The following is a 14,966-nucleotide window of genomic DNA, read 5'->3' as shown; positions in this document are numbered from 1 at the left end:
AATTTACATCAGTAATGAAATTTTAAAGTTAGAAACAGTTTTCCTTCCAAATTTCGAATAGATACTTGGACTATCAGACAGTACTTGAATCACACACTCATGTGATTCGTCTCTCTAATTTACACAATAGTTTGAACCTAAATGAACTAGATGTAGAAATGAAATTCAAATTTATTTTACAGGAATATTTCCTTATTGTCTGACCTACTAAAAATATATACATTTGATTAATTCTACAAACATGATGTCGATGGTTTATATTATTGTTTTTTATTTGTGTATTGTAGTTTATTGTAAACAGGAGATTTGTTCATCTGGGTAAATATATTGTATATACTATTTTAAAGGCCTTATTAATATTTTTCTCGAATATGTTGGAAATGGACAATATACAAAAGTTAAGTAAATAATATCATCCATTGCGGATAGTGTACTTTTTCATTTATTTCAACCTTTTATAATAAATCATATTTACCATTAAGATAGGCTAGTATTATATGTAAATATTTATTTCAATTTCTATTTTCAGTTTAAATGAATACTTGTGTTTTTTTCAATTTCGAACACAGGGACGGAACGTGTGTTGGTAAGAACATACATACATTTTTAAGTATCGGTCTTTTATCAAGATGTGTGTCCAAGGAATAAAACAAATGGCAATGTAAATGCCTTATATTTCGCAAAAGGTATTAGTACCTAATTTCAAAGGGACATTATCTCTTAAATTCATGTTCATCGATTTGACTCAAATTCTCGTCTTTAGTCTTGTATTTTCTTTTGAAAAGAAAGAGTGAGATGAAAGAAAACGAAGAGAAATCTAAATTTTCTAAAATCTCTTGTATCCGAGAATAAACAATTTTGTCAACTTTAAATGACCTAAATAACGCTAAGATCGATTGGAAAATTCCTCTCTCGGATAAAAGCCATAGGAAAAAATTGTAACTGAAACAATTGAATAAGTAAAAATAATGTTATAATAATAATAATAATAATGAAAGACCATGCCATACAAATACATCGATCTGATACCAGAATATCGATCCCCTTTTCATATTCATCCGGATTTATTTTAGCTTTACCAAGCTAAGTAAGAGTTGTGTCCCTTGGTCTGTCAAACTTCCGGTTTTCGTTTGAGTCGAACTACGTGTATCTCGAAATATTTCTTTGGTCCAGCTGACTTCGAGATAACGAGAGTCGACTGTATTTTAGAACTAACCAAAAGTCGTCGAAACTGTGAAATAGCATACAACACAGTGCAAGATATTCACACAGGGTGAATTCCTCGCCGCTGTTTTCGATTTTAAATTTCTAAATTAACGACTTATAATTATAAGTAAAACAATTCAAAGAATGAAAACCTAATTAAATTGTTATCTGTCTTAACCCTCGTACAGTTACAGACAAATCGATACTACAGGAGTTTTTATATAATCCGATTGGAGTAATCGTACGTTATGATGAAAAAAGTTAATTTGTGTATTATAACTAACGAGAAAAGGCAATTACATTTTTTTGAATAATAAGTATATTTCACCCTACCCTCCACAATAGAACCCAAATAAACGCTACACACCAATTAGCCCCATTTTATACAGTAAAATATGCAATATGGCTATACATTTAGTATATACTATACACTTTTATGCACAGTTCATTTTCTGTTTTTATTTTTTATCTAATAAATTGATACTAGTAATTGATGTCGGCACATAATTAAGTTTCGGATAGTAATATCCTAATTTTTAATCATGTAGCAATGTATACTGTGCGCTGTTTTTGCTTTGTATGGGTACTCGCCAACAGTGTTTTAGCTAATCTCCGGATATTGAGCGTGAATATTACCTATAAGAAATGTTACACAGAAATGAATTCATAAGAGAACACTATTCAAAACTATTCATGTTAAAATAAAATTCTGACCTTTCTAATGGACTAATGTTGATACAAATATAAATTAAGAAGATGCGGTATGATTGCCAAAACTTTCCGCAAATGACTTAATGACTATAACTAGTATGGGTCATCATACGCCGTAAGCATATTTCTTACTCATTATCATTTTGTGTTAATTATTTTTAGAGTGTAAAAAGGGTTTCATTTCATTTATTGGTGAAGCTTGCAGACCATGCCCAGAAAATACTTTTGGAAGAGAATGTTTATCTGAATGTGTATGCAATATGAATGAAAGGTTTGTAGATTTTCTGACCTTCAAATTTATTCTAGAATAAATAAACACTGCAGTATAGATATTGTGCATTGCACTTGTAGTCAGTACTTCTGTGCTGACATGAATTATCATTGATATGGTCATATGTATAAATTAACTGTTTACAAAACTTTTGAATTTTTGAAAGACTAAGGCTTTTCTATCTCAGGAATAGATTACCTTAGCTGTATTTGGCAAAACTTTTAGGAACTTTGGTCCTCAATGCTCTTCAACTTAGTACTTTATTTGGCCTTTTTAACTTTTTTGGATTCGAGCGTCACTGATGAGTCTTTTGTAGACGAAACGCGCGTCTAGCGTAAATACAAAATTTAATCCTGGTATCTATGATGAGTTTATTTACAACCACTGGGTCGATGCCACTGCTGGTGGAGTTTTAATTCCCCGAGGGTATCACCAGCCCAGTAGTCAGCACTTTTGTGCTGACATGAATTATCATTGATATGGTCATATGTATAAAATAACTGTTTACAAAACTTTTGAATTTTTGAAATACTAAGGCTTTTCTATCTCAGGAATATATTACCTTAGCTGTATTTGGCAAAACTTTTATGAACTTTGGTCCTCAATGCTCCTCAACTTAGTACTTAATTTGGCCTTTTTAACTTTTTTGGATTTGAGCGTCACTGATGAGTCTTTTGTAGACGAAACTCGCGTCTAGCGTAAATACAAAATTTAATCCTGGTATCTATGATGAGTTTATTCATTGACCAATAAGAGTTTTAAACTGGATAATTGTTTTGTTAGTTTTTGCTATTTCTCCTTATCCTTACGGTGTGTATATATATTTGTTAAATAAGTTAAAACGGAGGAAAATTGTGTGTTCGAAAAAACTTAAACTTAAGTAAACGATTTGAAGACTTTGCAACAACTTACAAAATGGCGATATGAGTTTTGCAGTCGTCATCGAGCATAACCCTAGAGATCTTGTGTCGAAAAGTCTCCATTTTGAGACTGTTTAAGCAGGTTATATGCACTATTTATGCGGAGTTTAAAGAGGATTTTTTAACGTGTTTCCCAAATTTCTTTTGAAGACCATTTTTTGCACTTTACCATAGAGTAAATTACGTATCTTCGTAGCTTTTGGGTTGTCTTTTACAGCATGTTATCTAAAAAGTTAATGTAATATAAGTGTTCTTTTACTCATATCACAGAAAAAGCAGCTCAAATGACACATAAAAATTAACATATGGTATAGAACAATACTTTGGACGTTGTGAATATAGCTGAATAATAATTACGACTCTTTTATGGAGTAACATTTAAAATACTCACAGATTTATTTTGTTTTGCATTTAACCTCTTGGTTCAAGATATGATAAACATTTTCATGTCAATGATACACAACTTGGCATTTTACAAGTATAAACATAGTTAGATAGTGGCCAAAACAAATTAACAGGTGAGGGATGTTGAATGTTTTATTATAAGCTCAATCTCCTAGAAAGTCGATCCATGCAAATACTGTAAAAAGACAAAACAACCCTTAAACTTGATCTTCGCATATAATAGTCCATGTGCACTTCTAATTCCAGGGTTTGGTTTACTTTTGGAACTTCATAATTAAAGAGGCACATTTAGGACATAAAAAGAGTTCCTATTGGAAATTGAATTTTTTATATTCAATGAACGAGTCTAGAAAATCGGTAAATCAATAAAAAAAATTAATCCAATTACTTTATTTTAGATGCGATCACGTGAACGGATGTGTGACGTTATTGTCTAGTATAGAAACGGTCAAAACAGATGATCATGGTGAAGGTAATATAAACGATTATTTTGTTTTCGACGATCTATTATTTTTTTTACAAGAAAATTAAATTAAATAATAAAAATTGAGAATGGAAATCGGGAATGTGTCAAAGAGACAACCCGGGTTCATTTAGTGTTCAAATCCCTTCCGCTGTATCACATTGAAACGTCATTTCAATGTAAAATCGAACGTTACGTTTATGTAAGATAGGCGACAAGAAATCAGAGGGACATTTAAACTCATTAATCGAAACAAAAATAACACTGAAAGTTCTATTGCAAAAAAGTAAAAATATTAAAAGAAAAACAACAAGTTACAAAAATCAACAAAATTTAGGGTTATCTCCGGTTCTGCAGAAGGGTATGTTGGTCTTGTTTCACATTTAGCATTCATCGTGTTGCTCATGTTGGTAAAACCCCGATGATAAGTCAAATTGTATAGGTCATATTCGAGGAAAAGGGACATGATTTTGGTTACGACAATTGAGACATATCTATCGTCATCTGTGAGACAGATATTCCATATGGATCAATTTACTCGTGTTGGCGTACATAGCATTGGTCAAGCTTATTTTTTAGTCTTCTTAAGAAGTTCGAATATAAATTAGTCTCATATGTAGAAAGGAAAAGTCTGCAAGAAGAGGAGCACAGTTGGTTTTTATAGAAATGCCGATAGTTTGTACACGTCCTCTTAACGTTACAAAAAAGTTGTCAATCAAGAAACAAAGGATCTTGATAATGTCATTTTCAGCTTTTTTGTTATTATTCAATCAAAGTGATTTTTTACATCAATACGATTTAAACGTCCCAAAGACAAGATACTTGTATTATGGACCATGACATTTTTCTAATCACGAACTGCAGAAGGAGAAAAAACTTTTTAACAAGAACAGAATATACCTTTCATTATTTTATACCTGTATATTATTCTGAGTTTATATTAAACACACTCAATGTATATATCCAAACTAAAGTCAGCCAAATAAATTTTGTGATAACAGTTGGTACTTTATTTCATTGGCTCAAATGAAAAATAAAATTATTGTGCCAAATAAAAAAATGCTAATGCGCAAATAAAAAACGTCGAAGAATTCATTTTGATAACATGTGTGTCAATGCAAATAGTGTTAAAGTATTGTGTTTTTATCACCGGAATATCATAGTTAGATTGTATTCATTATATTTGTTTTATCAATACCAGACATCCATCTGTGAGTTTGACTGTCCCTCTGGTATCTTTCGCCCCTCTTTTAGATGAAATAGAAATTGTTTATGTATGTATCTTATGCTATATTATATGTTTGAATTCCGAGATCCTGTCTGTTTTTCTTTTTAACTTACTGAAGGTAAATTACTGTACGCTTTTTTTATGACGGCAAATCAAGAAAAGTGCTTCTGAAGAATGATATTTACAACGTGTTGTTTTCATTTTTCAATATTTATGTGTGTATATCTTTGTTTGTATCTATGACGTGTTACCTTTTCAATTCTTTATTAACATTGAAATATTCAATCTACAAAATTATTACATATGTTGATCAACATGTAAAAAGAATGACAATACACATTTTTTTGTAGTTTCTTGTACATAACACTTTCACACATTTATAATAATCATTTACCACGACGTTTGCTACATGTGGAGCAATTTCTGCTTACCCTTCCGGAGCACTTGACATAACCATAAATTTTTGGAAGGGTTCTTGTTGCTCACTTTTAAGTGTTCTATGTTGTGTTTTGAGAACTGTTGTTTGTCTGTTTGTCTTTTTCTGTAAGCCCTTGCAATGTTTGTTTATCTTGGACTATGAATTTGAATACATTTTGGTATCTTCTGACCCTATTTTACGTAGTGAGTTCGTTATTTCAAATTGTCAATTTTGACTAAATATCAATGCCGAATCAACTAACCTAATTAACAGTAGTAGTGTAGTTATTGTTATTTGTGTGAAGTCTGCATTTTATATCCTTGGCTTTCAAATATTTGACATTGAGCGTTCCTGATGAATCGTGAAGAGCTTCGGACGCGGAAAAATTTTAAATGTGTTGTTTTCATTTTTCATAATCCGACTTTATCGTATTTAAGGACTTTCTTTTTTGAATTTTCCTCAGAGTTCAGTATTTTTGTGATTTTAATTTTTACAGATACATCTTTTTCAGCACTGGAACCTACAGCAGAAAGATACTGTAAAATAGGTAAATCCATATACTTTTGCCAGTTCTTAATTTGAACAAAAATTACTTACCTTAAAATGTTCAGCTGAGAATATAAAAGTCGAAGTCCGTAATATTGAATTCATTTCTTTTACGTTTTTTTTTTATATAAAATCATTACGGTCCTTTGAATAAGTAACACTGGTTTTTAATTTTTCCAGTTTGATTTTTTTCTGAAATAGATTAAAACTTTTTGAATAATCCAATAATAATAAGTTAATATAAAAAAAATACAAATCTGGAATAATCCTTTGAGAAATTAATCTTGATTTTATTCCTTACCGTTTAATCATCATGAGTTGAATTCAACTTAAAAAATATGAAGACCAGTTACATGCAAGTTACTAACTGTTTTCAGTTCGACACCATTTCTATATAATATTCAAAACCATCAGAGATATATAAATCAATCCATATGGTTTTGAGTATATTTACAAGTAGTCTCTGATGCATGATTTTAAAAATTTTTTTTTTGGCTTTCAACTAGCCGTCAGTAACTGGGAGTACTCCCAAATCGTACTTTCTTGTTAATTTGACCTGTTGATACCATTTTTTTTATACTTTTTTTGTTATTTAATGTTTACTTATTCAGTTTATATCTCGTCTATATACCAGCTTTGATAAGTGTTTGGTATGACTATAATTTTGCACTTCTTCGTAATATGAACAACAAACAATTTTATTAGTAAAAAATATTTCCGTTCTCCATTCAAACTGTAGACCTTCCAACAACAATATTTTCATTTACTTGTGTATATTATTGTATTTGGCGGCTTTTTGTTCAAGGTTAATGTTTTTTTTATCTAAATTGTTTGACATCTCACAGCGGTATACTACTGTTGCCTTTATTTAACCACCCCTTATTTATTGATTTTGTATTTACATTGTATCATAGATCGAATTTATTCGTTCAGTGTATGTTCAGTGTATGTTCACTTGTGTTAATATGTATTTGGATTGAGTTAAGCCATTTCAATTAATATTTTATAGTGTGTCTTTCTGTTTTTTGATGTTACACTATTGTTTCAGATAAGGATGAAGGTTGGTACCTATTAAAACGTTAACACCCGCTTCATTTGTTTGTACCTGTCGTAAGTCAGGAATTGGATGTTCAGTCGTTTGTTGATGCGGTTCATAAGTGTTTCTCGTTTCTCTTTTTTTATATAGGTGTAAGCCGAGACTCCGTGTTGAAGACCGTACTTTGACATATAATGGTTTATTTTCACAAATTGTGACTTGAATGGAGAGTTGTCTCATTGGCACTCACACCACATCTGCTTATACCTAGGTAGCATGACTGTTAGAAAACAAGGTTAACAAATAAGAATTGAGACATTATAAAGTATTATCACTGAGTTTTGTGGGCTGTTGTTAGGCGAGGGTATCAGCATCTAGGAAGCTGAGTTCTTCAAAATCGGTACTCGCATGAATTTGCAAATATTATTTATAGGAAATTTGCAGTGATAAAACTAAAAATAAAAATTTTGGAAATCAGATCATTGATATCTGTGTTTGGCTTTTTTCAAACAGTTGCAGATTTAAAAAAAAATATTTGGCAAACCAATATCCTAGTTTATTATAAAGGTTAATGACATACATAGAAGTAAAAGTAGTAGTGTAATCATCGTAATTTCTGTGATAGCTGTCTTTAAATAGCCCACTTTTCGTATTGGCAGGCACATATTGTTCGGAAGTGGAAACTACGACGGCATTAAAGAGCGAACCAGGTACTTGTATATTATATACTTTAAACAGATCTTTTATTTCAATTGAGAATAAACACGTTCAGCAGTAGAGGTAAATGAGTAAGTCAGTAGTAATGAATTTAAGAAATATATTTCGTATGTTTTATAGCAACAAAACTGTCCTTTGGATAAGTAACACTCGTTTTGATTTCTTAGTTTGAAACATTTTCTTAAACAAATGCAAAATTGCAGAAAATCGATTATAAAGTCAGGAATAGAACAGTTCTTTTCTAATCGTTTGATGTGTATGATGTTTTGATTTTACCACTTGATAAAGTACTTTACGTTTTGTTTTGAATTTTCCCTGGACTTCTTTTTGATTATTTTCCTTTTTCCAATATCAAGTTATATATATATAAAAACAATAAGGAATTACGTTTTCAGTCACGAATCTTGATTATGTTTTTGTTTTTGTTTTTGTTTTATTCATAACGTTTTTTCAACTAAAAATATAATAGGAGGGACAGATTTGAAAATAATACTTTGGGTAACCAGTATCCTAATTAATCAAAACGGTTAATGCGATAACTATAAGTAGAAGTAGTAATGTAATTATCAAAATTTCTGTGTTTCTGTCTTTTAATAGCCAACTTTTCGTTTTGAAAGGCACATATTGGTCAGAAGTGGAAACTACCACGGCAACAAAGAGCGGAACAGGTACATGTATATTATATGCTTTAAACAGATCTTTCATTTCAATTTCTGAAACAAATACAAATACAAAATCAAAGAAGATCGATTATCAAGTCAGGAATAAGACAGTTCTTTTCTAATCGTTTGATGTGTATGATGTTTTGATTTTACCACCTGATAAAGTACTTTACGTTTTGCGTTGAATTTTTCCTGGACTTTTTTTTGGTTATTTTCCTTTTTTCCAATATCAAATTATATATAAAAAACAAAAAAGAATTACGTTTTTAGTCACAAATCTTGATTATATATTTTCTGGGTTTCTTCTGAGCTTAATTTCAACTTAAAACATCATAAGAGGAACAGAAACCAACCATATTCTGTAAGACACTTTTGACTGATAGATGAAAAATGAGGCAAAACAGAGAGATTATTCATTAAGTTTAGTTCGATCATATAAAAGTAGCATGATTGTTAGGATTGTTAGATTTCATATGTACCGAAAAGAGAACCCATTGTTTCAATAATGTATCACCACTTGGTATATGCATCCGCTTGTCGACTGTTAACAACCAATACGCCCCGTCTTGCCGAGTTTGTTATGGCAACAAAATCGTTAGTCAAAATTTAAATTCAACAATACAACATAAACCCTATAATATAAGCCATTATATAGGTAACCCGGCAGACAACAGTTTGAAGGGCTAATACGATACAAAATGTACAAGTGTTGACAAACTTGAAAAGCTCATTGTTAAAAACACTTTTGCATGCGACGAAATAGTACATTTGCTAACCGAGAAACATGATGGAAACTTATAATATGTGATGGACATTCCAATTGTCAACAACAATGATATTTTCCTAAAACAACTATGTGTAGTTAAAAATAGAGCTGGAATTCTAGGGTCACTGTGCAATAGAACATATGTGAAACATCTAATATCTAACCTGCAGAAGATTAGTTTGCGGTTTATCGTTTAAAATAGGTTTAGGTGCTATTTTGTGTAAAGATGTTAATATTTTTTCACACGTATGAAATACACTTCCACCTCTATTTGCTGAGCAGGATGAATATAACAGATATCATCGATATCAACTATATTAACAATATCTATGTCAACCATATTTGTATCGTATTCCAAACTTATGTTTCATATATGATAACTTGTATTACAATTTGGACTAAACTCTATTTTTTGAAACATTTAACACCCCATAGGAAATATGCTTTTACACAAATGCAAAACGCCGATGTTGTCATATTGAGAACGCGTGTGTAAATGCAACTAGCCGGGCGCCGTTAATTTTAAAATTATTTGTAAATATTATATTCTTCTTGAATTAAAAAATCAAACAAAACATACATTTGATAGAATAATAATTGTTTATGAATAAACTGTTTATGACTGTTACCAATTCAAAAGTATACGTTCAAACCCCGAGGTTCAAACTCATAGTTCTGTCATGTAGTTCGATTTACTGAATGTAAAGCACTACATCTTTTTCTCTGTTTTCCTAACATCACTTGATTGACAGTTAAAATTCTTATTTAAAAAGTAGTAATAAGAAATATAAATTAACGTATAAAGAGTGATACTTGTACTTGTAAAGGTTTTTTTTCAAGAATTTGCAATACTATCATATGAGAAAAATATAATGATCCGTTGTTATAAACTATCTGAAACCCAGTCATCTGAACTGATATGCAAAGAATTTAATACTGAAAAGAATGTATCGAGTATAATTACAGAAGGATGAACAATATTAATTATTGTGTATTGTTGTCAACTTGGCTCTCATGAATTGGCATTTAGTAGTCCCCGTTTCCTTTTGAAGAGTAATACTTGTATGATTCTGTTTTAGAAAGTTCGCACGCATTGTTTTCTCCTTAATTGTTATTGTAATTGTTTTTCAAGATAGTATAACTTACTATTAGAAATTTCTTGTTCTAAACATTTACATCGTTGAACTTTTGGTGTAAGACAATTTTATATGATTTTCAAGACTCTCTATAAGTTAAAAAAATACATGCCTGAAAACTCATGAAATTGCTTCAATCTTTTAAAAACAAAATGCTAATATCTAATTGATACCTTATTGGAATGACTAGTGCCATGTAACTATATATAAAAAGTATTCAGTAAGATTTTGGAGGATTTTTATTTTCATTTGAAAGTGAAACACGATCCTTTTCGACTTTATCTTTTGCACCAGACTACAACAGGCTCTCATTACGTAGTAGGATAATTTGAATTTGAATCTACATGGGCGGTTGATTTCTTCTTGTGCAAGAAAATGAATTTTGATATCTCTTTTGATAATAATACCTGACTTCTTGTGTCAGTTATTGTTATACGATTATTGGGGTTTTTGAAACCAAATAATTACAGTAAAGCTTTCTGAGTGCAAACCAATTCATACCTATGCTTAAATAATAGGAATATCGTATTGTTAATATTTGTTCTTAAACGTAATGAATAAAATAAAATGTGACATTTGTTGCAAGAAAAATGGGCTATTTTGTTGTTTTCATTATGTTATCCTTATATGTTATGATAGGTTACAGTAACATTCAATCATCAATCGGAACAATTTGCGCATTATTGATGTTCCTTCTACTAGTATTTGTCTCCCTGGCTTGTTTTTACTGGAAATATAAGTTTGCTTGCAAGAACAGAGGACAAACAAATATAACACACTACGATGCATCTAGCAGCTTTTCGCTCAAAGGAGACACTCACGAGTACATGGAAATAGATGATGGATTTTTAAATGTAGAATCTCAAAAAAATGATGCACATGCCACGAGAAGCAGTGCAAGTTCGACTGGGGGTAGCGGAATAAGTGGAGTAGACAATGATGGATATCTAAATCCCTATCAGGAGCTGAAATCAATAGAAATTACATTAAGCCAGGAGCCAAGTTCAGAACAATTAAGCAGAGAAACTAGTTTTATACACGCACAAGAGAACATAGTTTATATCGAAGATCAGGATGAATGATAATAATAATCAGTAAATATAACAGAAAAACTTGACTGAACTCATTTTTATTACATTGATATGAATGAAATTGCGTGTGTCTGCTTTAAATCAACGACATTTCAGTAAGGCATGCAGATCGATGTCGATATTCAATTAAACGAATTGTTATGAAATTTATTAAACAATATGTGAAACTGTAAAAAGAAACACAATTCGTTTCAGTCAATGAAAATTATTATTCAAATCATTAATTAATATAACGATTCTGGGATTTACTTTATATTTTTAAACTGATTACCAGGCTAGATTGTGAAAACAGAATTCGATGAAAATTTTACAAATCAAACATCATTTGATTTAAATTCTAATGGTATTTAAAAATTATGAAACTGACATGTTTATTAGGCTCCAAGTTGGGGACAGATTTGAAACAAAACAAAAAAGATTTTTGCCAGTAGCTTTTACTGTAAATTCACAAAAATAAAAGAAAAAAAACCCACATAGACAAAAAATAAAAAACCCGAAAACAAGCAGGATAATTATTTCGTTTTCTTACTTTAAGAAACAAATTGTGAATTTGTAGTACTTAAGTTATGTGGTTCGCAATGTCTTGACTACTTTACCCTTTTTGAAATTTCTAAAGAATCAGATTTTCCCTAGCACCGGTATCAGTAGGCTGTAGTATAATGTTTCTTTAAATATTGTCCTGGACAAAAAAACGAGAAAACACATCTTTTGTTTGAGCTGTTTACAGAGAGCAAGGTTTTTATATATTTTTGTTTGGTCACAAATAATTACATATATTTCTAATATTTGAAGTGGGTCGGCATCTGAAGAATCAGTTCTCAGTAAATATGGAATCTGATCTATGTGTTTAATTATATTACTTTTAGGTTGTTTAAACGAAACATGGCTTGAAAAAGTTTACTTTTCATCTGAATGAAAGTAATAAAAGGTTGAAAATGAAAACAATCAGGCTGGACGAAATAAAATCGTATATATGTTAATGAAACTATTTTACAAGGAAGAATATAAATCCGGTTCATTGTTTCATATATGTTAAAAAAATTATATAAAAACTATGCTGCATTTAATTGTGTTGTTTCTTCCTGGTACCAATTGCACGGAAAGGACCTTTCATTATTAATATTTGTTAAGGAAATTCCACTTCAATAACCTACTAAGTATATATGTAGTTTATTCATTTTTATTTTAATAACGCAAAAACTGACTATTATGTTTTGACTTTGTCAAGGGTATATTAACTCAATGACCAACTTGGCCTACATCAATAACATGATAAATGCATACGTCACATCGCAACATTTTCATATATTGCTTGTAACTTTTTAAAATGTGCAATATTGTTTGTTTGTTTTTTTCTTAAAAATTTCTATCTGAAAGAATATATTCGGGCTGAACGTCAATGAGACAGTAATCCAAACAAATAACCAATAACACACCCAGTGGGCAACGTACATGCAGTCTTATTATATATGTTGTTTAAACCAAAAAGATAAATACATATGATTTTTAAAAGTCAAAGTACTTATGGTCTATGGAAATAAAATAAAACCCAACTGTAATCTGTAAATCACCCACTAACATTACAAGCATAAGTAAAATGATGTTCTCATCTTTTGACCTTATAAAGAAAGACAAACCAAACACATGACGCTACAACTACGTTAATTATACTTAACAAAGGATCAAGCGAACAATGCATTTGTAAAAGACGATGTAACACGACTCAAACTGGGTAATCTCCAATTTGATAAAGAATAATTCAAATTTAAAACAACAAAATATTATAAATGTATCCTCATTACTCAGAATTCGTCAGATACTAAAGACAAGTATAATATATGTCGCTTCTATGTTTGCTCGTTAATTTAACAAAAAATTTCGACATCGCTTCCTCATGTACTATTGAACTGAATGAACTGCGTCTTTGATAAGCAGCATCACAGTAATGTGTTGCAACGTATGATCACTTTATCGATCTGTCCCAATATATTCCGTGTTTGCCGATGATGTTATTTAATTTGAAGTGATGAGTTATACATGTAACATGTTACATGTGAGTGCATTTCGAATATGCCATATAACTATTAAATAGTTGTCGTTACTTTGAATTACGATCTGAGATATGTTTAGCACGACATGACTTTCATTTTTATTGTATTGGCAATTTGTATTATAAAAAAAAGTAAAATCACAAAAATACTGAACTCCGAGGAAAATTCAATCGGAAAGTCCCTAATCACATGGCAAAATCAAATGACAAAAGACATCAAACGAATGGACAACAGCTATCATATTCCTGACTTGGTACAGGCATTTTCAAATGTAGAAAATGGTAGATTGAACCTGGTTTTATAGCGCTAAACCTCTCACTTGTACGACAGTCTCATCAAATTCCGTTATATTTACAACGATGCGTGAACAAAACAGACATTATGAATAAAATAGTCAAAATATGGGTACAGCAATCATCATTATATTGCTTTTGATGGGGATCGTTTTACTCAATCCTAAGTATTAAATGTTCGGTTTTTGTTTCATAATGCGTCTAGTCTAGGATCGTGACAGGCTATAACACCAATAAAAGATAATCAGTCTAGGATCGTGACAGGCTGTAACACCAATAAAAGATATCAGGCAAAAAATTTGACGCGCGTTTCGTATTCATAAGACCCAAAGCAGTTGGAAAAAACAAATCAAATATGAAGCTGAAGATCTTCCAAGACCGACAATTCCGAACAGTTGAACGTAATATGTCTACGAAAATAATTTCAGAGAGTAAACATATGAATAATAATACACGTCAACACTATTGGGTAAATTATTAGGCTGTTGATATTCTCGGGAAAAAAGTAAGATCACAAAAATACCGAACGTTGAGGAAAATTCAAAACGGAAAGTCCCTTATCAAATTGCAAAATCAAAAGCTCAATTTTTCAATTGTATCAAAGACGCATAGAATCCCGTTATATTGACAACGATGTTTGAAAAAAACAAACAGATATTATAGGTAAAAATGTCAAAATAGGGGTACAACAGTCAACATTGTGTTATAATCTTAATCACAATAAAAATACAAATATGTAACAAAGAAACACAAAAGGGCATATAGACAAAACACATATTAAGCAAAAATGAAATACAAAAATGCAAATGGAGAAACGTTCAGAAGAAGTGACATCGACAAGTGGTCGCGACAAAGAAGAGGCGAATACTCTTTACAAATAGTTTAAGGATGTGAGGTCGTTGATAAATATTAGAATAAAAGACATACTATAAATTTTAGGCCAGTTTGTGTACTTTGAATAAGACTTTCACCACCTTTACTTTGTACTCATTCCTATCCTTGTTAAATTTTTCCCATGAAAACATTTCATGGAAGCGGGATCAGCA

At 30.6% G+C, this 14,966-nt stretch overlaps 1 protein-coding gene across 2 annotated transcripts; it reads left to right on the top strand.

Annotated features, from left to right (window-relative positions):
• Nucleotides 1-217: 217 nt before the first annotated feature.
• Nucleotides 218-13,384, top strand: LOC127714429 (uncharacterized). Of its 2 annotated transcripts, XM_052220488.1 has the most exons (8): nucleotides 237-318; nucleotides 530-586; nucleotides 2,080-2,188; nucleotides 3,912-3,985; nucleotides 6,134-6,169; nucleotides 7,864-7,914; nucleotides 8,539-8,589; nucleotides 11,125-13,384. In XM_052220488.1, exons 2-8 carry the CDS (start codon nucleotides 535-537, stop codon nucleotides 11,565-11,567), a joined length of 816 nt encoding a protein of 271 aa, XP_052076448.1. In that variant the 5' UTR covers nucleotides 237-318; nucleotides 530-534; the 3' UTR covers nucleotides 11,568-13,384. The 2 variants fall into 2 exon arrangements, with proteins under 2 accessions (XP_052076449.1, XP_052076448.1); XM_052220489.1 differs by lacking the exon at nucleotides 530-586 and having other exon boundaries at nucleotides 218-318.
• The last annotated feature ends 1,582 nt before the right edge of the window (nucleotides 13,385-14,966 follow it).

Source organism: Mytilus californianus, unplaced genomic scaffold, assembly GCF_021869535.1.
Source record: "Mytilus californianus isolate M0D057914Y unplaced genomic scaffold, xbMytCali1.0.p SCAF_9, whole genome shotgun sequence".
In the NCBI taxonomy this organism is placed as follows: Eukaryota; Metazoa; Mollusca; class Bivalvia; order Mytilida; family Mytilidae; genus Mytilus; species Mytilus californianus.
This window is presented reverse-complemented; position numbering and strand designations above follow the sequence as displayed.

Excerpts from the sequence above, each read along its gene's own strand:
- LOC127714429 (XM_052220488.1), top strand. The coding sequence starts at position 535 with ATGAATACTTGTGTTTTTTTCAATTTCGAACACAGGGACGGAACGTGT. Across the intron at positions 6,170-7,863 it reads AGAAAGATACTGTAAAATAG|GCACATATTGTTCGGAAGTG; the intron begins GTAAATCCATAT and ends TCGTATTGGCAG. Across the intron at positions 7,915-8,538 it reads GGCATTAAAGAGCGAACCAG|GCACATATTGGTCAGAAGTG; the intron begins GTACTTGTATAT and ends TCGTTTTGAAAG.